Source organism: Xiphophorus hellerii, chromosome 19, assembly GCF_003331165.1.
Source record: "Xiphophorus hellerii strain 12219 chromosome 19, Xiphophorus_hellerii-4.1, whole genome shotgun sequence".
In the NCBI taxonomy this organism is placed as follows: domain Eukaryota; kingdom Metazoa; phylum Chordata; class Actinopteri; order Cyprinodontiformes; family Poeciliidae; genus Xiphophorus; species Xiphophorus hellerii.
In genome coordinates this window covers 5,822,867-5,850,331 of record NC_045690.1, presented here as the reverse complement: position 1 = coordinate 5,850,331, position 27,465 = coordinate 5,822,867, and the positions used below count along the sequence as shown (strand labels likewise).

Below are 27,465 nucleotides of genomic sequence, written 5' to 3'. Positions count from 1 at the left end.
TGTTAGACATTTCTCTTACCTCAAACAACCCCTGCTTTTTGACCAGCATGCCTTTCTCCAGAGTCCAGAAATAGAGATGAGACTTTCCACAAGTCACAACAATGTTGCTGTCAGTCGGGTGAAAGTCTGCAGCAAACACCGACTCATTGGAGCACTGAGCAGACCCACAAAAAGAATGAAACAGGTCCAGTTCAGAAGGACAAACACCAGAACACACTGTACCAGAAGATGCTCCTACCTTTGCTTCAGCGAGCCTCTCCTCTCTCTGCCAGTCCCACACAGACAGGACGTGATCGTTGGAGTCATCCACAACACAAAGTGTGTTTCCTCCATTCTGATTTCCAAAACAAACAAAAAAAACAACACAAACCATATGATGCGTTTATTTGGCTTCACAGGAAGAGATCTAAAAGCTAACTCCTAGCAGAGCTGGAGTGGCGCTAAAGGTGCTAGCTAGCGTCTCTTACCGACTTGGAGAAAGCCAGGCAGACGAGCGCTCGGTCGAAGAAGCCTGCGCCCAGAACGTGGAGCGTGTTGAGGCTGACAGAGTCCCACACGCGGACGTGAGGAGCCAGCTGCTGCCAGAAAAACAAATACCAAGTTAGGATACAATAATCCGTTTACTTAGCTTGGTGAATATTAATTATTTTGGAAAAATATTCAATCATAAACATCAAAAGTCTTGAAATATTTACAAAAGATTAATAAAAGAAGCAAATTTTCTTTTTGCAATAGATTATAAGAGGCTGAACACCACATTTATTCACACACAACTCAAATTTGACCTTTGACCTACAAAAGTTCTAAATTTCAAAATCACTTCAAATAACTTCATTGGACTTTAGATTTAGCCAAGCCAAACTCTAACCCATAGGGAATCAAATTTACAATAAATTATGACAATAATTATTGCGATAAACAATATTTTTGTTTTGAGACTATTTTCAAATAATATACTGATAATTGCCTAATAACGCAAGTTCGCCTTCTCAAAGACATTTAATTTTTATTCAACGCTCCACTTAACACTGAAAAAGGAAGATATTTTAAATATCCAAAACAAAACAACCAAAAACAATAAATAAAACGGAAATAAAAAACACAACCAAAACCATAAATATTGATCAGAATGGAAATTATGGAGCTCCTTTCAATTTACTGTGTGATTAACCGCATCAAGTGTAGAAGTCCTGAGGCTCTATGACTGTTATTTTAATTTAACGTACCTTAATATTGCTTCAGTAAAGCATGAATGTGAAGAAACAATAAAAGTTCACTTACTTTTCCGTCTGAGGAGGTTCCTGCCACCTGCCCAGTCGCAATCGTAATTTTATCAGGGTGGACGGTCAAACTGAAGAAGACAGGAAAAACATCAAATAGTCTCAGAAAATAATCAGCCTGGTTGGGAAAACTGACATTTCTGATCAGAGTGGAGGAAATTAGATTAATTAAAATACATTTTTCTTCTCTTAGACATTTTCCCAGTAGAGTCAAATGATAGAAATTAAGAACATAAAGTAGGGGTGAGCGACATGGATATTAAGTTTTATTACCGTACAATATCTCGTGGTACTATTGTGATAACAATAAAGTTACAGGCAAAAGTGGCAGGACTGTTTAAAAACCATTACAAACTAACGACTTCATACTGGGTGTCAAAATGATTCTGGTCCAACTAGAAATGATTGAGCTCATTTTAATTTATTATGCGATTTATTGACAAATCAAGGCCTACATGCCACAGAAATAATAGCCACACTAACAAAAATACTGATCCTGAAAAAAAACATTTCTATTTGTAATAAGCTTCTTCGGGACATCCGTCATTTAAATAAGTGTGATTTATATCATTAAACTCCACATTTTAAGTGTATTTAATCAGATTTTCAAACTTATTCATTGAGCCAACAGTGGAAAAAAACAGTAAGACATTAATTGGATTATATTATGACAATAATAAATTAAAATTCTTGCCATGAAAAGATGTTTACCACCATAAATGCTTTACGAACAGAAGGAACGTTTTAAATAAATCCTCGTTTTATTGATGGACGGGAAGCGGAAAGTCCAGTGTGTCTCTCACCACTTGATGTCGTCCGTGTGTCCTGTGTAGTGTCTCTGCAGCTGTTCGTCCACGTTGAACAGAACGACCACGGAGGCAATGAAATACACCGTCTCTCCAGTAGGAAGCAGGTACAGGTTGGAGCGACAGTCTCTGCCGCGGTAACCGTAGCTGGGTCAAGGGTCAAGGAATCCAAATGGATGAAAATGGATTTGGCACAAGAACAATGTGTCAAAGAAGTTTAAGGTGTTTTAGGTGAAGAAAACATCGAAAAAAAAACCTTCTAGTCTAATCGGTCACATAAAATATCAATAATATACATTGAAATTTGTAAATAAACCCTTAAAAAACATGGTTGTTTGTGCTTTCCTCTTCACATTTTTTTTTGCCTTTTGGGTTTTTTCTATTCCTGCGAGGCTGAACAGCACGCCACATTCACTCCTGGCAAGAAGAAAAATAAGCAAAGATGGCCACAGATGACGAGAAAACAAAAAAGAAAATAGCACAAGAGGAGCTGCTGACTGCTTGTGCCGTCGGCTTGTCAGCTGTGTGCCGGTTATTCCTGACTCCAGGCTGCAGGGCGACGAAAACAGATCGACTCTGACAAGCAGGGGAAACATTTACAGACTCTTGTTTTTCCAGAATAACAGGCTGAATATATTATGCACACAATTACTCAGCTGAACACTGAAAAAATACAAAAACTTAAATACTTTTGGTCTAGTTTCTAGCACAAATATCTCAGTGCACTTGAAATAAATCTAACTTACAAGTAACTTTTCAGCTTGTTTTAAGTCAACAATTCCTCTATATTGATGAAACAGTGCTAGTACCACAGGGAGATGATTTCACTTATAACAAGACGTGCCAGAGGAACTAGCACTTTTTCAGCAATATTAAACAGTTATTGACTTAAAACAAGCTGAACGTTCAGCAAGATATAGCTATGTCTTATTTCAAGTGTTTTAAGATACTTGCTTAAAATATTTGGTAAGATTTTGTGCTTTTGCAGTGTTGTTTCTGAATAGTAAGTCAATAGCAAAACATTTGTGTTTTCCAGCAGAGTTCCGCCTGGGTTGCTAGGTGACGAGCTGTGGTTGCTAGGTGACGGCACAGGGCCCAGAATTCTGACTCAGCAATCTGGATTTCAAGTTTACCAAGATATTTGCACTAGAGAGCCACCAATCTGATATTAATATCTGTATCGGCCCAGACATTGAAAAAAATCCATCCATAGTGGCAGATCTATTCGGTCTAATTCTATGCTTAATTATTTACATTTAGAATTCCTAATTACACTTTCTGAACGATTTGAAAAAAGTTAAATTTTTTTTACATGTTGGTTTATTTTGCCAATTTATTCTGTCATTTTCAATTTCTTTGTTATGTAACATATTACATTGGCTGTTTTACTCCTAATTTCACAGAATGAACAAATTAAAGTTGTGTTGTTTTTATATGTTTGACCAAATTTGTGAAACTATTCACTGCAAAAACACAATCCTACCAAGTTTTTTTGATCTAGTTTCTAGAGCGAATATCTTAGTACACTTGAAATAAGACAAAACCACCTTACAAGTGACTTTTCAGCTTGTTTTAATTGTTTTAGGTATATAATTCCTTAATCTTAATGAAAAGTACTAGTTCCACTGGAAGATTATTTAACTTATAACAATAAAATTTTCCCATATTCAATATTAAGGAATTATTGACTTAAAACAAGCTCCTATTTTATGCTGAAAAGTTACTTATAAGTTAGTACACTTTAAAAAAGACAAAACTAAGATATTTCTACTAGAAACTAGACCAAAAATACTTGATAAGATTTGGTGTTTTTGCAGTGTATGGTGTATTGGTTATCAAATAAATTTGTAATTCAGCTATGGTTGTATTTATTTAAAAAAGGAAACATTTTCAGTAAATTTAGCACTGTTTTTCTGAGTCGGATCAGTATTGGCCAACAATACTAAACCTCAGATATTGGCATGAGAAGAAAACAAAAGTAGATCGGTGCATCCACAACTAGCAGTAGTTGGGGATAGTTGGGAATATTATATTACCAAAAATACTTGCTAATATTTTGTGTTTTTGCAGTAAACGTTTCATTTCGGATTTTACTTCTGCAGAAAACTCCTGGGCAGCAGCGTCAGGATACACCCAGTCCAGTTTGAGCTTGTTGCTGGGCAGCTCGCCTCGGGCCTCCAGGCTGTAGCTGTCCACTTGGTCCTTAGGCATGAACATGGTGACGGGTCGACCCTTCAAGAACATCTTCACATAACCTTCCTCTAGGAAAGGCAGCAGAAAAAAGCCTCATCAAACAATGAGTTTATACACAAACAGATCAGAATAATTAATTTGGGAGAAATTAGTGAACAAAAGAAGCGCTGGTGAGTTATGAGTGAGATCGGTTAAACAGTGATGCAATTGGGTGTGAAGGTGGAGTTTATTTATCTTTTTGTTGTGAAAAGATAACTAAAAACAGAAAAATTACAACAACACAAACATCTGCGTGAAAACAAAGGGCACAAAATGAACAGCAGATGTTTTTAAAACACACAGCAGAGATTCAACACAAAACGCTGAGACAAACAAATGACATGTCATCAGTGTAAAATGTTAACCTATAAAATAATGCATGCAGAGGACAAAAACAGAAACAAATCTGAACATTTTATAACAAAAAGTTCAGATTAATCGTGAACAAAAGAAGCGCAAATTAGTTCAAATAATAGTCAACTAGTTTAATCGTTAACTGAAGTATACAGATTCAAAAACAAACATATTCAGAGCATTTAAGATAAAAATCTCATTTGTCTATAAATATGTTTTATCCAAAACTCTTCAAGTGGCGTAGGTTTTGCTTCACCTGGTTCAAACACACTAAACGAATGCTGTATTATTGCTTTTTAGGCAATCTTGTTAAAAAAGGAATTGATTAGGTTTTATTCTTTGCATATTTCAATGCATTTCTAATATTGCATAAATGAGGTTCAGTAAAAAATCTAGAATGTGGCCATTTTTTAAAAATACAATTAGTTACTTAATCGTCCAAATAATCAAATATTCTGACGATTAATTGTCAAAATAATCAACTATTCAGGCGGTAAATTGTCAGAATTATTAAATATCCTGACTATTAATCGATTAATTGTCAGAATAAATTGATGACAAAAACAACCGTTAGCTGCAGCTGTAATTTTTTCTAGCAAAAGATAACTTTAGAAGATCTGATCTAAATTAAGCCATGAATTGGCCTGTTTAACCTAAAACAATAATATTTCAAATGATGAGTGTTGATGTTTTGCGCTAGTAGCAAATCTGATACTGGCTGGGAACTACAGAGCAGAGGAGGCAGAGATGGGGGGACAATACGTGTGAAAAGAAGGTGAAGAATGTTGGATATTAGATGATTGAAATTCCTTGTTATGTCATAATGAGGGAGAGTAAAGCAAAGAACAAACTAAGCTAATAAAAGAAGGAAAGAAAGGAAACTGACTGCAATTATAAATCACCAACATTTTTAACATATAGTAAAATATTTTACTGGAGCAGCTTGTTTTTTTGTTTGAAAGTTTTTACAAAATACTGAGTTTTATTTCATAAAAGCTTAATGTTTCAGTAGCTTCTTTCCCATTAAATAAGAAACACAACATTTCCATATAACCTTATATTTTAGTCAGTCTGATTATGTAAATACTATCTCAAATATTAAATGCTTGATGTTTTGAGTAGCTTTTTTACCAAATACATTTTTACTCTTACTTGAGTGATTTCTTAGATGGCTACTTTTAACTTTCACTTGAGTAAAAATCTGTTTTTGCAGTGCAACTATCTTTATCTACTTTACCCGCTTTTGGTTTAAGAGTTTAATCCCTCTGAAAGAAAGCTACATGTTTCAGGATATTACTCCCTCTTTTTTTTCTTTTCTTTTTTTGGGCACAGATACAAAACAAAAAGCTGAAAACTCAAGACAAGATTCAATAGAAACTGTGTCAGTGTGAAAATACTCATTCCAAGTGCAGGGAGGCTGCAAGAGCAGGAGTTAAAAAAAAAACAACAACCTGGAAGCAACTGCAAGGCATTGAGTGGCAGACATCTTTGTGTCGTTACTATGGTGACCAAAACTGACTGAAGTGAGGCTGTGAGCAAACAGACAGCAACCGCTGCAAAAACACAAAGTCTTACAGAGTATTTTTTTTAATCTTACCTTACTTCAAATAAGACAAAATTAACTTACAGCTATGCTTTTCACAGTAACAATTTTTTTAGGATGATAAATTGCCTCAAAGATTATCATGATAAACGATAACATTGTTGTTTTGAGACCGTTTTTGAGTAATGTAATGATAATAATAGCATAATAATGCAAGAACAAGTTCTCAAAGATCAATAAACTTTAGATTCTAGCAAACATTTAACGCTGGAACTGAAAGACATTTTAAATATCCAAAACAAATAAAACAGAAATATCAAAATGAATTTTGAAATGTCCATAAACAAAATTATCCTTCAAAAAAGAAATAAGGGCTTGTTGAGACTGAAGACTTTCATCATCCAGTATTTTGTAGGAAAAAAAAAAGAAAATCAATAAATCATGAAAATGGAAATGTTTGAGTTTGTTTTAACTGATTTATTGATTATTGCGACAAGCCTATTTACAAGTGACTTTTCAGCAATAAATAGGAGCTTTACTTCAGTCAATAATTTCTTAATATTTATAAGAAAACTACTATTTCCACTGGCATATTATTTCACTTATAACAAGACATTTTTTTCTATGTTTTAAGTAAAATAATCAACCAACGGCACCAGTACTTTTCTAATAAATATGAAAAAATTAACTTAAACAAGCTGAAATGTTACTTCCAAGTTAGTTTTGTCTTACCTCAAGTTGAATAAGATTTTTGTGGTAGAAAGTAAAAAAATACTTGGTAAGTTTTTGTGTTTTTGCAGCTTTGAGTGGAGGTTAGGTGGGATGTTTGTGAGTTAATTTTTCCAAAGGGAAAGTTTCAAACGCAGCTCAGCAGTCCGCTCCTGCTCCAGTCTGGACAGCTTTCTGCTCACTGCATGAACAGGTTTTTATTGTTTTCTCTTCAAGACTCGGCCTGAGAGCAGCGGCTTCACGTCTGAATGAATCCGAACTGATGAGCAGAGAGCTGTGCAGACGGGGCGGAGGTAGGGGGGTAGCGGAGGGGCCCTGACCTACCTTTGCAGTGGGTCACACGTCGCATCCCTTGTAAAGGTCACAGAGAGACACACAAGCACCAGATGAAGGCTGGCATCGCTTCCTCACCTCTACAGTGACCTCACTTCCTGTTTCCTGGTGAACGGCAGCTTCTGTCCATGATGTATTCAATAAACCACCGCAATCGTTTTCTAAGAGTTTCTCTCTATCGTCATAATAGTTTTTATGTTTTTCATCTATTTTTTTTAAAACATGTTAAAAAGAAAGTTGCATGTTTGTTCAAATATTAAGTGGAAAATTGTGCATGTATGTTGAGCATTAGTAAGATCTTCTTACATAAATGACAATAAATGTAAATCTAAATTTGCCCTGAGTATGACTACTTTTGTGGAGGGTATGATGTAACAAATATAAGTATAAAGCATAACAATAACAATAATAACGGGTCCTACTGCTGTGGTGAATTTAACAAAAACCTGAAACTGCTTCTGAACTGAAATCTACAAAAAAACAAAAAAAAAAAACGTTTTAATAATAAAAGATTTTGTAATGAATTTTGAAGCAAGGATAAAACGATACAAGGTGAATGTGTTAAATGTAAAGAATGAATGAAAAATGAATGTTTAACAGTGACATTTAAAGCAGGACATCATGGAAAGAAGCTGAAGTAGACTTCTGTGTGCAAAACACTCATGACACAGAAATCAGAGCTGATATTAAATTTGTTTTTTGGAAAAAACATCAGCTCTCAACTTTTTGAAAAAGAAAAAGCTGGATTCTTACCTGCATTGAACACTGGATCCCTCTGTTTGCTGCAAAGTAAATGAATAAAAACACAACTGTCAGTCATCCAAGCTCACACACTTCAGTTTAGAAAACTAAAAACCTAAAAAGTCAGTAGCTGCGTTTCCTTTAATCACAAAATTGTGCAAAATGAAATTTTAAAAATAAATGTGCTTAATGGAGACAGATCAATGAAAAAAAAACTCTATGATACTTTATGATAAAAAAAAGTTTTTGTGCTAGGACGAGTTGGTTTTTCCAAACACTTTTTTAGCATCACAAAAGTCACATGATCAACAGCCGTTACTACTGGAGAAAACAACAAAGAAGACAATGACAGGAAGTTGTAGGAGGATGAGCTCTCACCATTGGTCAAAAAATTGAACTGAACTAAGAGTAGCACTACTTAAACATACTTTTTACTCAAAAGTAAAAGGTCGCCATCCAAAAAATTACAAAAAGTACCGTAAAAAAAAAGTATTTGGTTAAAAGTCTACTCAGGTACTGAGTAACCAATCAAATTAGGATTTAATATTTAAAAATTACATAATCAGAAAGTTTTAAGGACCAAAATAACAATGATTAATATGAGTAACAAAAAATAACAAAATCAGGCAAAATAGTTACTACCCAACTCTGGCTCTCACAGTTCATGAAAAGTTGTGTGTCATTCTAACGTGTTGAATCCACAGCTATCAGTAAAATGGCCGACTATAATGGCTCCCAAGTGTAAGCGGCTTGACGCTCCAACGCTTGAATGAGACGCCGACATTTCCTCTGATGGCTGAATTGTAAATACATCTTACTGTTTACATCCGTCGCTGCCATGATTTTTAACGACTTATAGCGTGAATAAGCTTCTTATAAGTTATTTTAATTCAGCAATTGCGAAATTGTTGTTGTTGTTTTGTGTTTTTTTTACATTAGGAGAATATTGACAATGATTTTCACACATTTGGGATGGAAACGCAGTTAGTGACTGAGGTTTGGGTTTACCTGTCGCTCCTCTTGCCGCTGGAGTTGCTGCCTGTTGACCCGGCCCGGGTTCGGTTCCCCTTGGAGTCGCCCGAATCCTTGCGAGTGAGATTCCCCACGTGTTCGTTAGAGTTGGCTCTCCTCACAGTGCTGCAGGGACAAACACAAGAAGCAAAACCAGTGAGTGCAAGCAGACAGAATAAAGGGCAGTAAAATGACCTGACGGGAGCGTCTGTGAGCTTTCCTGAAAAGATTTCATTGATAAGGATTTGTTTTAATGCTCTATTAGCAACAAGAAGGCGTTTGAGACATTAAGCACAAATTCTAATCTTGTTGCTGAAATTAGGGATGCAAGTTATTGATTGAGTTGATCAAAAGTTGATTTATCGTATCGACTAATGACTCATTTATAAGCGGCTTTTCTTAAGAATCTGAGTTTTTTTCTTGAGTGCTCAGGCTTTTCACATGGCGGGCTAAATGTTTCATGGTATGCTGAACTTTTTAAAGCAGCTATTAAAATTTTACATTTTGTGTCAGCTCTATGAACTAAGTGATAAAATAGAAAATTAATTAAAAGGTGTATTAATGGTTTTCTTACATTAATACACCTGGACGTATAAAATGGAGCAAAACAGCCTCTTAGGTTGCTGAATAAAAAATTAAAAGATGAAAAGAATAAAATATGTGAAACCCTTAATTCCCCATGAATAGAGAAACATTCATACAGAGGTAGTCTGTTGTTGCTCTTGAAGGAATGTTAAAACTTTGCTGCATTAAGTCTTTTTAACTCACCACAGCTATCAAAGTCAACCTTTTTCCATAAGATTAAAATATTTCCTCCACTTTTCTGTCACATTATCATCGAATTCGTAGTAAATCAGTCATTTTTGAGTGAGAAATTGACGCTGCTACGACATGTAGCTCGGTTAAAGGAGTGCTATTAAAGTAAAACTTAACTCAAGGAAGGGCTTTTCGAGTGTTTATATCTGAAAACAGTGTTCTTTTGTATCCCAAAACGGACTTGGACCGTTTTTTCTTTCCCGTTCCGCCATAGCCCCGCCGCCATCTTTGTTTCATATCAACGGCCGGATCCGCTTGAGGATGACCAGGCGCGCCACCTGCTGGATGGCGGCCAAACTACAACACTACAAGACGTTCTAACGGAAGTTACCAGTTAATCAATTTGAATTAATTTTAATCCAATAAACCACTAATCGAAAACTAATAGTAAGTCAGTGAATAGTTTGCATCCCTAGCTTAAATACAGTATTTTTATACCTCCTCTAACAAATGTAAAAAATAAAAAGAAATAAAATCTGTTAAATTCTTATAACAGTCTATTGGTAGAACAACAACTTGTATTCAGATTGGAAAAATTACCACCTCCTACTTTGGCAGAGAAAGCTATTTTATTTTCCTGTTTCAAGGTCTGCTGATCCTGTCCTAAAAACATATAAAACAGTCACAATAAATTAAGTTTGCTTCACTGCCTTCCAAAGCAAAAAGCGGCAAATTAGGGATCAAATAAAAAGGTGTTAGCTCAGTCAGTGTTATTGTCTGCATCAAACCGGCTGAAATACATAACACATTGGAATTTGTTGAAGTGCAAAATGATAAGATTGTATTTCTCCACCGGAATACAGTTTATTTAAAACAACAACATGTCAGAATGAAAGCAGCGCTGTGCAGATCTGCATGAGGGCAGCCGGTCTTTTTTCCACAACAAAAAAAAGAGCCAAATCAGCAGCCAGCAGGCAGACAGGTCATCTAATCCACTCTGTCCAGAACCTGAAACTCGCCGCTGGCTTTTATCCCTTCTGCACAAACTGTGTTTTTATTCGAAGCAGCAGAGAGGAACAACTGTTTGCTGTTTTTCCTGTGAGAAATCCCGGCGCCCTAATTGGACCGCAGGGCTTTAAAGGCTGCAGCGAGTCGGGAAGCGACTGCGACGAAGCTTAAATTAATACAAACATCAATTAGGAGAAAGTTAAACTAAAATTCAACTCTCTATGTTTACACGCTGCAACAACACAAAATCTTACCAAGTATTTTTTTTTAAAGTTAAAACTTATTTAAACCCTATCAAAATTAAATAAAATATATCACTTACCAACTCAGTTACTATCTGAAAAGTGTAATTAAAAACTTGCATTTATATGCCTGTTTAATTTACTGTGCTAAGGAAAAAACTAAACAAAATTCTTACACATATATATATAAAACTCTCATGGAGTCATAAAACAGAGATATGTGTTTAATAAGAACAAATTAATGTCAGATTAAAATATTGTAAATGTCTTCATGGCTTCGGCTGATCTGATTCGTTCATAGAAAGACACAACCTGCACTGCAAAAACACAAAATCTTACCAAATGTTTTTGGTTTATGGTGCAAATACCTTAGAACTCATGAAATAAGTAAAAACTAATGTTTTAGCAAATTATGGGAGCTTGTCTTTAGTCAATAATTCCTTAATTTTGATTAAAAAGTTCTAGTTCCACTGGCAGATTATATAATTTATAACAAGACATTTTTCTCATGTTTCAATTGAAATAATCTCCCAGTGGAACTAGAACTTTTTATTTAAACTATTCACTGCAAAAACACAATCTTACCAAGTTTTTTTGGTCCAGTTTCTAGAGCGAATATCTTAGTACACTTGAAATAAGACAAAACCACCTTACAAGTGACTTTTCAGCTTGTTTTAGGTATATAATTCCTTAATCTTAATGAAAAGTACTAGTTCCACTGGAAGATTATTTAACTTATAACAATAAAATTTTCCCATTTTCAATATTAAGGAATTATTGACTTAAAACAAGCTCCTATTTTATGCTGAAAAAATACTTGTAAGTTAGAACACTTTAAAAAAGACAAAACTAAGATATTTGTACTAGAGACTTGAACCAAGGTAAGGTAAGGTTTTTTGTTTTTGCAGTGCAGGAGGCAAAATGACAGAAGGGGAAGTTTTAGTCTGCGTTTTAAATGGCGGTGATGTTAGCTGGGTGACTCTCACCTGAGGGTCAAAATTCTGGTGGGAAGAGAAAAGAGGACAAAACATGAGATGAAAACAGGAGATGCTTTCAAAAACAGGCTACAGGAGAGGATGTGTCTGGGAAAACACGGCACGATGCATGAGGAGAGGGGGAAAAAAGTCAACCGGAGAATAAAAATGTTTATTTCACTTTTTCAGTTAAAAAAAACTCTTACAGTGAAATTTCTCTAAGAAAGTAGCATATTACAGTAGCAATTAATTTTTTTAGCATTTGCTAATTTGACAGTTCTCCAGCAGACTGTCACTACAAAAAATTGTATAAAAGAAACAGGTATGCAAAAGTATGCAAAAGGAAAGTTTAGTGGAAGAAAAACATATCGTAGGAACTTAAGATTATGAAAGAAAGTCTCATTCTAGTTGTGAATCGGAGTGCAGCTAGAGTTACAGGAAATGTTCAGGATATGGGCTACCCCTGTTGCATTCCTTATTATTTATCAGTGTAGGAAGAATCTTAATTTGATCAAAGAAGAAAAAGGATTGAACTGTTCCTTCAATTCTGACATAAGATTTTGCATTTTATTTAAAAATCAAGGTCCCAGTTTCTGGAAAAACTGCAGTGAGGAAGAAAAATTGTTTGCTGTTACCTAGCAACCACAGCCAAGCCTAGTAGCCCTGTTACCTAGCAACCCAAAATGGAGCTCCAGCACGAGTGGTCAGCTGATTTTACCACTGCTGGAAAAGATAAGTCTTTATGCGTCGACTTACCATTTATAAACCATTTGCTGCATTCTTGTTGGTTGTGCAGGAGGCTCTATGTTTGCTTTTCAAACATGTATGGTTATATAATTTTGCATGTTTGCAGCCAATTTGACGTGCGAGTGTAAACGTTGAATTGGGGGCTCTGGCCAGCAGCAATTCACTTGGATTTAAAGAGGCAAGAGGCCGTAAAACAGCTCAAAATAGGCAGAACTGAGCAGACTGATGTCTCACTACCTAAGAATGATTCTTTTAGAACGTTTTTCCTCTAGTTTTAGTGAACAAAGTATTAGAGCTGAGAGGTTTGTTTGGACTGAGCTGCTCCTCTTCTGATTAGATTAATGTCATCCAGGAACTGGAAAAGACTTTTGTTCCCCTGGCAGACTTAATTTGTAGCTTGACCTCCACGTGAACACACACACCGCAGTGACAAAGAAGTCTCTTTCTGCATCAGTCTCGTTAAATGTCAGTGAATATGGCTGGTAGAAAACCTGAGGGCTCAAACGGCAGAAACACAAAGCAACATGGCTGTGTTGACCAAAGATTTACAACATCATTAATAAAACTAGGGCTGCAACTAAAGATTAGTTTAATAATCGAATATTTTCTCAATTATTCTGACGATTAATTGAATGTAAGTTTCCAGTTTTTAAAAAAAAAAAGGTTTGTGGGTGCGGCGTATAGTGAGGTGCGCCGTATAGTCTGGAAAATACGGTAATAACTAAATTAGTTGACGATTATCTCAATAATCGATTAATCCCGATTAATTTGTTTAATTGTTTCAGCACTTAATAAGACCTGGTGAATCTTTCATAAAAATTGCACAAAATATAAATCAAAAACAAAAAGCAAATCTATCAATCTGCTGAATAGTATGACGGAGTATTAGGGTGAAGCTAAGAAAATAAAAAATAATAAAATTATAAGAATAAAATTGTAATATTGCAAAAAATGTAATTAAAATTATATGAGAATAAAGTCACAAATTAATTTCATTTCCCTTTGCAATCAATAAAGTATTTTTGAATTTGAATTGTAATATAAGAATAAATTTATACAACTTTAAAGTCATGTGAGAATAAAGTCAAAATAATAAAAGAATAAGATCACCATTATGAAGATATTGGTTATATTTTAACTTTATACTCATAATGCAACTTTAACCCTCTATGGCATGACTTTTTATTTTTGGGGGGAAAAAATATTTTCCTGCATTCTTTGGGAGCTTGGTGGTCCCTAATTACATGTCAATCATAAAATCGGACTCTGACACCTCCTGGAACCAGATTTGGGTTTGTTGCCTCAGGGCAACATTGGTCTAGAACACCAAGATTTTCTACACTGATTATGAGAAATGAAATACAAATCAAACAAAAACTATATTCATGAAAAAACTTTTTTTTGGACAAAAATATGTCAAAAATCATGCCCCCCAAAAAATAAAATAAAGGAGCAATGTGAGGTACAGATATGTGGTTTGTTGCCTGAGGGCAACGCCATGCCATAGAGGGTTAATCTCATTTTTTTTTACTTTTAATCTCTTAATTGCGTGACTTTATTCTCAAAATATAACTTTATTCTCATATTATTTAGACTTTATTCTTGAAATATTAATTTCTTCCCATATTATTACAACTTTATTCTTGTATTATTTAAATGTTTTACACAAAATATTATGACCTCATCATCATATAATTTCACCTTTATTCTCATAAGAATTAATTCAGGTAATTTCTGACTATTCTGATTATTTTTTGTGATTTTTTTATCCGTGTTTTACTCCTGGTACTCCGTCGTAGGACGGTACTTTAGGAATCCTCTGTTTTGACTCCTGACCTCTTGTTGGCAGCCGGGCCGGCGTCCTTCCTGGTCCCGGGTCCAGACGGGGAGGGCAGGGTGCTGCTGCCTTTCTTCGGCAGGACGGTCCCGTTGTTGACCGTGGGCCGCAGCGGCAGAGTGGCGATCAGCGGCCTGGCTGGAAGACAAACAACCACAAGCAGAACGGCGAGGAGCGTCAGCTGCAGCGGTGAAACGTTTATGTCAGCGACAAGGGAGGAAAGTAACAAAATATAAAACACTAAACTGATCACTTTTTATCCGGATTTACAGTTTAGTAATATTAAGCTACTGTTGGGATGTTTTGACATTATTCTGGAGGATCTATCAAACCCACTTACTTGATTTGGACACATTATTTCCAGAAGAATTCGCCATTCTGATAAATTTCTTGTAATTATAAAAATGTTGAATTGTAAAGTTAGGGAAGACCAAAAGTGTTCATTTTCATTGGTCTTGCAACTGACGATTATTCTTAGTTGATTATTCTGATGATTGATCGATTAATCGGATAAAAAAAATTGGCACATTTTGCAGATTTTTCAGCTAACAATTTCTTTTCGTTTTTTTTTTTTTTACAATATTAGAAATACACTGAAATAAACAAAGAATTGTGCTTTTTAAATAAGAAAAATATTTTATTTCCTAAAATGTAATTACGTAGCATTCCTTTAGGAAACACTAGATTATTTATAGCAAAAGATGCTAAAAATATATATTTCTAACATCAACATGTGAAAAGATTCACTCTTTCTGCTTCATTTATTAATCAGTGGATTATCTTTTTAGATTAACTGATTAATACTTTGATTGAAAAAGGTGAACATTTTTTGAACCAGGTGAAACTAAAATTTATGTTTAATTTTTAAAATCTTAAAAACAAAATGTATATATTTTTGTTAAATTTTGACTTAATTACTGCTCTGAATAGGTTATTTTTTCAGCAGAATTATCTTTTTTGAGTCAGTATACTCCAGTTAAAAATGTATCAATCACTAAATTAGTTGGCAATTCTTTTAAATAATAATTAATAATTTAATAATAATAATAATAATTAGTCACTGTTAATGCGATTACTTGTTTTTGCCCTAATATTTATCACTAAGCCTTAAGTGTCCCTCCCTCTATATCCACATCCTTTAATGTGAGGACAGATACAGATTTAAAAATAGTTTGTTTATACAAAGGGGAAAATAAATGTTGTCATAACTCATTAATTTAAATAAAAAATTTTAAAAACATTTTTCCTTAGAACTACAGCATTAACATAGAGGTTTGTACTAGTTTCATGATAATTTTCTAATAAATCAGTTTTACAGATAACATGACGTCACAAACCAAATGCAAAAGTATTCACCCTCCTTTTGAAAAAGTCTATGTATTCCTATCTTTCCCCTTTATAATGACGCACTAATTACTGTTGCACTGTTGTATAAAATCCCAATACGATACATTAATGGAAGTTCAAAGGGTTTGAATATTTTTGCTTTATCTGCAGTGATAAATATTTAATAGATGCAGTTTCTTCCAGCAGAGACACATGCATGCACTCTCAGTTCTATCTGCTCTATCTCTAGAGTAGTCATTATGCTGTGGGAACAAGCTGAGAGCTCGCTCTTTGACTTTGTCTTTTTGTTTTTCAGCAGAGGCACAAACTGTTCAGGAATCATCTGAGTGAAACTCAGAGCAACCATGAGAACTGAACTGGCGGCAGTGAGCTGATCTCTGACCTGATTCTGCTCCCTCTTTCAAAAACACCTGAAATCCTGATGGAGAGCGTCACAAGCAACACAAGCGTCACAAGCAATCCTCAGTTTCAGTGTGGGAAGAAACTGGGTAACACTTTATTTGACGGGTTGTGAATAAGACTGTCATACCACCATCATAAACATGACATAACACCTGTCATAAACATGACTAAGTCTTCATTAATATTGATGACTGTTGTCATAAAGTGTCATTCGGTAAATCATGACACTTTTAATACAAAGTTGACATTATTCAAAATTTCTTCCTTATGAGAACTTGACATTAAGCAAGAAATCATGATTTGACATAAATTTGTTATAAAGTATTACTGATTAAACCTTAAAAATTATGTAGCTTTATGTTATTAAAGCTAAAGTTTAATCAGTTTTTGGACCTATTATCCAAAATTCTTCATTTTTTTCTCTTTTTTTTAACCTGTTGTTCTACTTTCATTTGGTTCTCAACTGCTTCTAAAAACATCCCAAATGCTTAAAAGAAAAACATTAACTATTTTTTTTTTTGCAATGATTTAATGTTTTTTGGTGTCTAGATTCAAATGAGCCTCCTGGTTGCCTAGCAACCTCAGCCCAGCCCGTCGCCTAGCAACCCAAGCAGAGTTCCAGCATGTCTGGTCAGCTGGTTTTACTGCTTTATGCTCTGCTTTGTTGTTGAGTTACCACCCAGAAATCACTTTCTGCATTCTTGTTGGTTGTGCAGAAGAGTCCACTTCTGCTTTTCAAAGCTGTATGGTTGTATAATTGCGCATCTGTTTGCTGCCATTTTTATGTGCGAGTGCAAACGTGGAATTGGAGGCGCGGACAGCAGCAGCTCATTCTGAACTGAGCAGACTAAAATGTAATTATCTAAGGATGATTTTGTGTAAAAAAATGTAATAAACATGTTTTGTGACGTCCACAAACTAATCCTAACCTGTTCAAAGAAGCATAATAGATCAGCTTTACAAACACATGGAGAGTTTTTTAATTAAACAGAGATACAAAAATGACGGCATGCAGGCGAACAGACAGCAGCAGTGGCAGCATGCAAAACAATGCAATAAGTGCAGCCTGGACAGATGTAACATGTCTTATGGAGTGGAATAAATAAAAAATCAGCAGCAGCACAGTTTAACTCACAGGTGTGAAGGTGAAACAATCAAGTCGCCATCATTTTCTAACATTTGAAGATACAGTTGGATTTAAAGATGAACTAGAAATCTGCCATTTTGCCATTTTGAAGTACTGTAGTTTACAATGTGTTCAGATCTGACTCTTCAAACAGGTTTAAATCAGGAACAGGATGCAAGATGCTAGACGTCTCCAAAAACTCAAAAATATCATTGGGTGACATAAATACAATTAGAAAGATACCATACTAGTTTAACTGCCAGGGTAGGTTACCAAACTTTGCTCTTTAAGAAAAACTCATAAGCAAGACTATACTGCAAAAACACTAAATCTAACCAAGGATTTTTTTTGTCTTCACTGCAAAAACCCCCCAAACTGTTTCAAATTTACATTTAATTTAAAAATACCTACCAGAATTGCCAGAATTTTACTGTATAAATAGAGATTTTAACATATAAATACAGTATAAATATGATAAAAAATGCGGTTACCTCAGCGGCCGGTACTTTACTGTAAATTAGAGACGGTTTGTTTTACAATGTACTTTCTAGTATGAACATCTGAGTACCTTTGAAATAAGAAAAAATTGACTTATAAGTAACTTTTCACCACGATGTAGAAGCTTGTTTTCAGTAAATAATTCCTTCATATTCATGAAAAAGTACTATAGTTCCATGTTATAACTTCTTCACTTGCAACATGGGAAAATGTTTTCTTACAAGTGAAAAAATTCCCAGTGTTACTTATACTTTTTGATCAATATTCAATAATAATTGACTTAAATTTTATGCACCAATATTTTGGTGAAAAGATACTTTTAAGTTAATTCTGTCTTATTTCAAGTGTACGAAGATATTTGCACAAGAAACTAGACAATAAACACTTAAATCTACCAAATTTAGTAGTTTAAACAAGAAATATCCCTTATTATGAATAAATATGAACAGTGGAAACGGTTTTAGCATTACCACACTCTTCCTTCGCTCTGTCGTTCATAGTTCAGCCAATCAGAACCAAGGAAAATAAACGGCGCTCCTGGATTGGCTGCTTTCAGCCAATCAGAACCAAAGAAAATGAACGGCGCTCCTGGATTGGCTGCTTTCAGCCAATCAGAACGAAGGAAAATGAACGGCGCTCCTGGATTGGCTGCTTTCAGCCAATCAGAACGAAGGAAAATGAACGGCGCTCCTGGATTGGCTGCTTTGAAAATGCCAGCTAATTGTGAATCAACTAGCATTGAATTTAAGTATTTTTGATTCCAAAGCTGCATTTTCTTAGCAAAAAAAAAATTACTTTAGGGGGTCCTAATTTTTCCTCAAGTAAAAAACAGTTTTGTTTTTCATTCTTGCTGTTTAAGAGAAATTAAATCTTTCCAGATACACATAAAAAGAATTAGACATCAAAACTTAATAGTAAATAAATGTTACATTTACAAATAAAATATTTTAGAAAGGTTGCATTTTTCATTTTGTGTAATGTGAATAAATGATTTATTCTTATTAACTTATGCAGCTGTAAGTAAGAACAGAAACAACTTTTATTGTCCCACATAGGGGAATTTCAGGTTTAACAGCATAATTGGGTATAAAATGTTCTTAAAGTGTTAAAAACAGTATATAAACTACAAGTTATAGTAAATCAAAGTTTTCTTTTATTAAATCTGTCTTCTAATCTGAACATTGTGCAGCATATTGAGGTGAAATGTAGCAGGCAACAACTGAAAAGTGCACAACAGGCCCGTTGAGTGCAGACAAGCTACAGCCGGCCTACCTGACTTGCCAAAACTGCTGTCTGCTGATGGAGATTTTCTCATCTTAGTGGGCTCTATAGCACAACGCAATTAACAAAACAACACAGTCGTGGAGGAGGAGAGAGTGACAGCTGGTCAGAGGAATCAAGCAGAATCTGAAGTAAACTTTGGCAGGAAGAAGAAACGTAAAGAAAAAGCTCCACAAACAGATAAAACCATGTAAGGAGAAACAAAGCAGAGGTAAAAGTGAAGGTTCTGGTTCTGTTACCTTTGGTGGGTCCTCTGCGCGACCCCATGGCCTGCTGCTCCTCCGAGTGGTTCAGCCTCCGAACCACGTCGGCCAGAGCGGACTTGAGCAGCTGGATCTCATCCTCCTGCATCTGGACCCGCTGCTCCAGGGAGGCGATGCGGTCCGTCACCTCCATGCTGCTGGCTGCCGACGCGCTGTCGTCTGAGGAGACAAGAGGTCAGACATGTCAACGTATTACAAGAAAGACACATTTAAAGGGACACCATGCAAAATTCCCATTTAGTATATTTTTATGCTTCCATTTGGATTTCTACTGCTTCTAAAAACAGCCAAAGTGCTTAAAAAAACACCAAGATGGGTTTTTTTGGCAATAAATCTTTTAGTGTCTGGAAAATCCACCTGATTGTTAAAGGTGACCTATTATGCTTCCTTGAACCGGTCAGGATAGGTCCATGACATCATTCCTGGATAATGACATTTCAGTTCTGCCTAGTTTGAGGTGTTTTAGGGCCTCTTGTCACGTTAAATCTAAATAAGCTGCTGTTGGCTACGGCCCCTCAAAATCAACATTTACACTTTTACGTGAACAGATGTGAAATTATACAACTGTACATCCCTGAAAAGCAAAAGTGGAGCCTCCTGCACAGTTAACAAGAATGCAGCAAGTGTTTTCAGGATGGTAAGTCAACAACAAAACTCTTGTCTTTTCCAGCAGCCATTGTACAGCGCATACAGTGGAAGAACCAGCTGACCAAACATGCTGGAGTTCAGTTTGCTAGTCAAGTGTACTAAGATATTTGCACAAGAAACTAGACAAACTAGACAAAATACCGTGTAATAATGTTAGGTGACAGGCAGTGTAACTTCATATTCTGAACTTTTTAAAATGGCTTATTTTCCAGACACCAATGCTACAAATTTTTTTAACCATTGGACTATTTTTAGAAGCAGTTGAGACTCAAATAGAAGTATAAAAACTCACTAAGTGTGAATTTTGTACATTTGAAAGTCACTATGATGTTACCTAGCAACCCAACCTGAGCTCCAGCACGTTTGGTCAGCTGGTTTTACCACTGTACAATGGCTGCTGGAAACGACAAGTGTTTTGCTGTTGACCTACCATCCAGAAACCACTTGCTGCATTCTTGTAGATTGTGCCGGAGGCTCCACTTCTCCTTTTCAAAGACGCATGGTTGCATAATTGCGTTTTTTTCATGTGCAATAGTAAACGTTAAGCTGGGGAAGCAGCAGCAGATTATTTGTATTTAAAGTAACAAGAGGCCCTAAAACAGCTCGAAAAAGGCAGACCTGAGCAGATTAAAATCTCACCATCTAATAATGATTTTAAGCAACAACAAAAAAAATTTATTAACAAGTTTTGTATCACCCATAGACCTACCATAACCTCTTCAATAAAGCATAACAGGTCACTTTTAACAGGTAAACTTTGCCTTACTTAAGAGGAAACCAAATTGGATGCGAGGTTAATCACAGATTTGTTTCCAACGTCTTCCTGGCCTCTCATCAAGCCGAACAGATTATTATTTTGTCTCCAGCAGAAACGCAGATCGGGGCCAAGCACCGGCCACCAGGGTCCACTTCATTAATGATAACACATGCACCCCCACTTACCCGGGGTGTCCTCCATTAACACTTTGATGTCAGGGTGGATTGTTGAAATATTCATGTAAATCAATGCCGTGTTTTCCCCACAGATTGTTAATAACAGCCTGATGAATTATTCATGACGGAGCAGACCCACTCAGAGTCTGAGTTCAACCCCCCGCCGCCTGACAGCATTACGGAAAAGCCTCTTGACCTCCGTAAATAACATCTTCAAACAATCAGCTGCAGCAGTTGTTGATTTCAGATGCTGGAAGTAAAGTGGCATGATGAGCTCCTGAGGGTTCATGAAAGCTTTTTAAAAGGTTACATCCCCGACCGAAACTCTATCAGATCTGAAATAAAGAAAACAAATCTTCCCAAACGAGTATTACATTTTAAAATGTTTTGGGTAATAAGCGGGAAGACATTTAGTGCGTCCTTATTTCTCATAAAAGTCAAGTAGATTTTATTTGTATGTAGCCTCACAAAACAAGACGCCCTGTTCTTTAATAGAAATAAAAATAAGAATGCCTGTGTTATATATCGTATGTAGATGTATAATTACATGCCAGAAAAAGTTGTGCTTCTCTTTCACACTAGACTCAGTTCAATTTGGGAACAAATTTCCAACATTTGTTACATTTTGCTGCTGCAGTTCACTTTCACACTGAACTGTGTTAAACAAACCAAATCTTTGAAAAACCTGTTCCCCTCCTCGCCAGCGGGGGCGCTGCACTGAAAAGCACTAAACAAAATGACAAAACAAACTTCTGAAGAAAATACTGAGCTAAACTTCCTTCTTCACGAAATCTAACCAGAAATGGAGAGGCGTCAGATTTTAATGGTTGTAGGAATTTTCTTTTGTTTTTAGTAAAAGGCAGCGAGCCATTTCTCCTGCTAGCGAAAGATTCCCGTGTTTGTTTTGGTTGTATTTACGCAGAATGCCCTGCATTGTAGTCCACTTCCTACTTTTGGAGTAGTCTCTGAACTAACAGAGTTCACTTCAACTGAACCGAGACCGAGGTTTGTAGGGCGACCAGATTTTGCTTTTTTGGTCCACTCAGACCAAAAAAGCAAAAGGAGTTCACAACTCCTCAAATGAACCGAACTTTCTAGACAACTTTTTAGAAACACACTTAATAAACGCACAGATAGTTACAAAATTAGAAGGCATTTGCTGAAGAAAGTTTGGTGGTTCATAATCTTAATGAAACCACCCGCCTTCCTTGTCTGATTTATTTGTGTCTACTAATTAAAGGGCCAGCGTTATGTAAAATCGACATTTTGAGCTTTACATCATATTATGATATTCCCTCATCAAAAACACCTGAACTGTTGCTATGATTCTTTCATACATGTTTAAAAAATTCTTAAATCTCCATTGCAATCAGTTGTGCAAGATGCCTAGGTGGACCTAGCCCCGCCTTCGAGGACAAAGCTCCTCCTTTTAACTGCTACTCAGATATTTTTTAGACTAATCTCAGAAATTTTTGAATAAAAAACGAGGTCATTTCTGAGTTTCAAAAGTCGAAAATGTTCGACCCAGTGCCTTCTTTGAGGCATCGCTCCTCCTTGGAGCTGCAGTTTTCAAACTTCCGCCTCACAGAACAGCCGTCCCCAGCAAATCCTCCACACGGCTCCTTCAGACTAGCCAGCAGCAATTAGCAAACTTGGTGGAACTGTGCATCAGCTGAGCTCATTACAGGAGCTACTTCCCAGTGCAATGCTAGTAAAAACATTGTTAAGAGGTTAATAGAGGAGCCATGTTATGATGACTTCCTGAAGGTGGAGTTTCAGAAAGAGCAAGAGTTTTTAAAGAGACACAAGCCCAATTTCAAGGCATTAAAAAATGTATTTTAAGCCATATTTGATATATACAGCATTCTTTCACAACTAAAGTTATCATAGATCCTTGATTGTGCTATAAAATGGCTGGAAAATACATAATATTGGCCCTTTAAAACTTCTATAACAAAACAACAAACCAAGCTTACAAGAGCAATGATGAATTCATTAATTTTCTTAAAAATAAAAGCATAGATGTTGCCAGAAACGACTAACTGCTTTCCTCTCACCTGCAAATATCTCACCGAGGCAATCCATGTACATGTTTATATGTGGATGTCTGGCAGGATGTGAATTTCCTCAGATAAAGCTTCTCGTGTCTGCTGAGAATCTGCTGTGAGTCTGTTCTGTACACAGATAGCGATGGTGTAGCCGCCGTACAATGACTGGGTGTCACAGCTCTGAGCTCCGTCTGTCACCCGGCTCCAGCCAGTCAGAGAAGTTCCTCCAGAAAAACAAAAAAAAATGCTTCCTAATAACACCGTCACATACTTTCTACCCAGAGATTCACATCACTGAGGTGTCAATCTTTATTTAGCAACACATCCATCACAGTGTGGAGACTTAAACATTGTTCTGTCTGTGGGAGAGAGGATCACTGCCCAATAACAATCTCCAGTGGGGTCTTCACACCTGTCAGCCATCATCTTTAATCACTGTCCGTCTTCCTTAGCTTCCCTCCAACTTTTCCCCTGTCTGTTCTGGTTTCATTACTGGACCAATATGTGGCGGGGTCACAAATCTGAGACCGTGCTCCCTGCTCACCTTAATGGATCTGGGCATGGTGTCCCCCACTATCTCCCCCTGTAAAACGATGAGATTCAGGCAGGCAGCCGCAAGCTTGACTGCATGTCCATCACTGCAGCTACAGGGGGCAACAGGAAGGGCGAATACAAAACAAAACCTGCTCATGATTGTTTCTTTTTATAATAAAGGCTTTCAGTAGATAATAATAAACACAGATAAAGTTCAGACGGCAAAAACACAAAATATTACCAAATATTTTGGTCTAGTTTCTAGTGCAAATATTCTGAAATAACACAAAACTAACTTAGAAGTAACTTTTCAGCCAAAAAAGGAGCTTGTTTACAGTCAATAAATCCTTAATATTGATGAAAAACTATAGTTATAAGTAAAATAATCTGCCAGTAGAACTAGTACTTTTTCATGAATATTAAAAAATGACTGACCTAAAACAAGCTCTGATATTGTTGTATCAATCTTCCAGGCATCTCAACTAAAAACCCACATGTTTAGAGTTGCTTTTGAAACTTAATCAATGAAACATTAATCAGTGATCTGATGTGTAATGACAGCAAAATGTAATGTTTCAATTGCTGACTGTGTATTTTAGGACTTTTTATTTTTGTGTTCTATGATGTAGGTCATCTTGAATTGCCTTGTTGCTGAAATGTGCTATACAAATAAAATTGTATTTGATTTTTTATTTCATTTGATATCCTGATGAAAAGATACTTCTAAGTTAGTTTTGTTTTATTTTAAGTGTACTAAGATATTCGCACCAAAAAGTAGACCAAAAATACTTGGTGAGATTTTGCATTTTTGCAATGTTGAAAAGCATTAGTACTGCCTCCTGCGCAACCAACAAAAATACAGCAAATGGTTTTTGAACGGTAAGTAAACAACAAAGCAGTCGTCTTTTCCAGCAGCCATTGTACAGCGATAAAATCTGCTGACCAAACGTCCTGGAACTCAGCTTATGTTGCCATGTAACGGGCTGGGCTGGGCTGGCGTTGCTAGGCAACGAGGCAGTGCCCATCAATTGTGACTCGACATTCCGGAAGTTTTTGAAACGGTTAATTTTCAACAAAAACCATTAACTTATAGCCAAGAAACAGCTGGGTATTTTTTTAACACTTGGGTTGTTTTTAAAAACAGTTGAGACGCAAATGGAAATATAAAAACATGTAAAATGTAAATTTTGCGTAATAGATCTCCTTTAGGGATGAAAAGCTATCCAAACCCACTGTCTTCTTCTTAAATCATCTGCTAACTCTGATAAAACCACAAAAGTTGAGCTACATCTCATTGAGAGTTATTTTATATACCAGCAAGAATGGTTGAACCACTTAAGTTGATCTTTTTTAAATTAATACATTAAAACATTTTTAAAAACTGCATTTTGGGTTTACTCAAGTTATCTTTCTTTGAATTGAAAGCTCATAAGTGTGGCAACCTTCCCCACCCCCACCAAAAAAACAAAAACAGATTAAATCGTTTTTACAATTATATGCAAAACAGGAATTTAAAAAACACATGTGAAGCTCATTCCAAGAACGCGGAGAGTCCAGCTGTATTCAACGTGTTGGATCTTCTCATGAACAGATGGTTAATGTTGAACATGCCAACAATCCACCGACGAACAGGCTGGTTAATGTTCGCTTTCTTTGCTCCAGGAGAGCAGAGACGTTTCACTAAGCTTCAAACAACCTGATGGAAAGTTCAGGAAAAATCTGTCGGATGATCTAAAAATCCACAAGTATTTGCACAAATAAAAAGATGATAAAACTCAAAATGGCTGCAGGGAAAAGCCTGTTAAAACACTTTGACTTCTGTTTGTTTTCCAAAGCGCATGTGAAATCACCACTTCTGGCTTATCTGCTGGACAAACCCAACAGCTGGTTCCTATTCCAGAATATTCATTTGTTTGTCCAGATGGTGCATTGCCACTGCAACTTCAGCTGGTGAAAATTGATCCTGCAGGACATAAATTTTTCCCAGTGAGTCTCATTTGTTAAAAGAAACATCTGAACTCACTTTGCTGCTGGCTTTACTAATGGAGGTCCCGAATGTTACTCAACTGGCTTAAAGAAAAAAATAAGAGGTAACATTCTGTCACTGGTTTCTCATGATTATTGGTTTAGTAGATCATAATAATTTCACCAATCAACTCCAATCATTTTTGAGTTAAACAGCTGGATGTCATTAGTTCTGACCCAGAACAGTAAACTGAAACATTTAACCAAGAGAAATGAGAAAAGTCATACTGCTTCTCCTAAATATGAGGTGGGCTCCATCCTGGAGTTAGCAAAAAGTAATCACTTAAATTATTATTCAAAATTTACATTTTGCTTGTTTTTATACTTCCATTTGGGTCTCAACTGCGTCTAAAATTAGTCCAAGATCTTAAAAAACCCACCCAGCTGTTTTTTTGTCAATACATTTTTTGTGTCTTTTGGTGTCTGGAAGATGAACTGTTTCAAAACCTCCCTTTTGTTGAGTCACATTCAGCAGGCACTGCCTGTTACCTAGCAACCCCAGGCACCCTAGCCCCATCACCTAGCAACCTAAGCTGAGTTCCAGCACTTCTGGTCAGCTGGTTTTACCACTGTACAATGGCTGCTGGAAAAGACAAGTGTTTCATTGTTGACTTATCATGCAGAAACCACTTGTCACATTCTTGCTGGTTGTGCAGAAGACCATTCCATTAACCATAGGATTGCACAAAGTGAAATTATTAAAATAAATTAGCTTAATGGATTTTTCTTCAGCTTTTGGACTAGAATGAGGTGTCTTTTTTTGGCTATAGATGTCTTTCACAAAACTGCAATGAAAACAGTTTAATGTGATCAACAGCAGGATCTTACTACTGGCGAAAACAACAAAGAAGACGACAGGAAGTGGTAGAAAAATTATGGATTGTTTTATTTTTTATTTTCCCCAAAACGCCAAATACATAGCCGCTCCCAAGGATAAGCGGCTTGTTGCTCCAACGCCTGAATAAGATGCTAACGTCTCCTCTGATGGCTAACAGATGGCTAGCGCTAGTACCATGGATTAATTATGAATGAAATCTCATGTAACTGTTTACATCAATTGCTGACATGTTTTTTTTTTACGACTTACCGCGTGAACAAACGTGTAATTTTATTTTAATTTCTTACTTAATGGAAACACCGTAACTGTGAAATTGCTTTTTTTCCAACATTACCAGAATACAAGATTTGTGTGGATTAGCAGTGGAAATGCAGCTAATGATGCATCCCACGAGTCAGCTGCGGTCAGCAGCAGGTGATCTGCTGATGTCGTCGTAGCGAATTAACAGGTCAGTTGAGGGAAACAGGTGCCTGATTACAATGAGCCGCTAAAGGCTCTTTGGAAATTCTCACATACGAGACCTGTAGGGGGATTAAAGAGCAGAAAACAAGCAGCACAGAGGGAGGGGAGTGCAAAAAAAGAAAGCAAAGCAGACTGGGTGGCTTCATATGGCGACACAACATCACTGAAAGCACTCAAAACTTTGCATGTACAAAGGTCAGCAAACAGTCAAGGAGGAGATGATAACAGGCGAAACAATTCCCACGAGGGGTTAAAGCGCCGTCTTCCTATCAGTCACATCCTTCCTGAAGTCAAACTCAGGTCAGACGGCGGCCCCACCTTCATCCTCTCACCATGACAGGAATGGCGACCTCAAAAAATAAGATGTAAAGCTGTTCCAGCAAAATGCATCAAGGAGAAGATAAAACATCAACGGTTTGTGTCTTTAAGAAAGACTAGAGATAGTTTCCTAATTATGGATGTTTATT

At 36.2% G+C, this 27,465-nt stretch overlaps 1 protein-coding gene across 7 annotated transcripts in view; it reads right to left on the bottom strand.

Annotated features, from left to right (window-relative positions):
- Positions 1–27,465, bottom strand: part of LOC116709393 (echinoderm microtubule-associated protein-like 1) — a 52,397-nt gene that overhangs the window by 9,465 nt on the left and 15,467 nt on the right. Inside the window, exons 2-14 of one of the 7 annotated variants that reach the window (XM_032547887.1) lie at positions 19,487–19,669; positions 19,239–19,292; positions 14,593–14,731; positions 12,022–12,036; positions 9,027–9,155; positions 8,031–8,059; positions 7,269–7,295; positions 4,218–4,347; positions 2,084–2,233; positions 1,282–1,351; positions 468–578; positions 239–334; positions 20–154 (exon numbers count right to left, since the gene is read on the bottom strand). In XM_032547887.1, coding sequence (XP_032403778.1) covers positions 20–154; positions 239–334; positions 468–578; positions 1,282–1,351; positions 2,084–2,233; positions 4,218–4,347; positions 7,269–7,295; positions 8,031–8,059; positions 9,027–9,155; positions 12,022–12,036; positions 14,593–14,731; positions 19,239–19,292; positions 19,487–19,669 — 1,268 coding nt within the window. The remainder of the gene's footprint in view (positions 1–19; positions 155–238; positions 335–467; positions 579–1,281; positions 1,352–2,083; positions 2,234–4,217; positions 4,348–7,268; positions 7,296–8,030; positions 8,060–9,026; positions 9,156–12,021; positions 12,037–14,592; positions 14,732–19,238; positions 19,293–19,486; positions 19,670–27,465) is intronic. The other 6 variants (XM_032547888.1, XM_032547891.1, XM_032547890.1 and 3 more) reach the window with 6 other exon arrangements.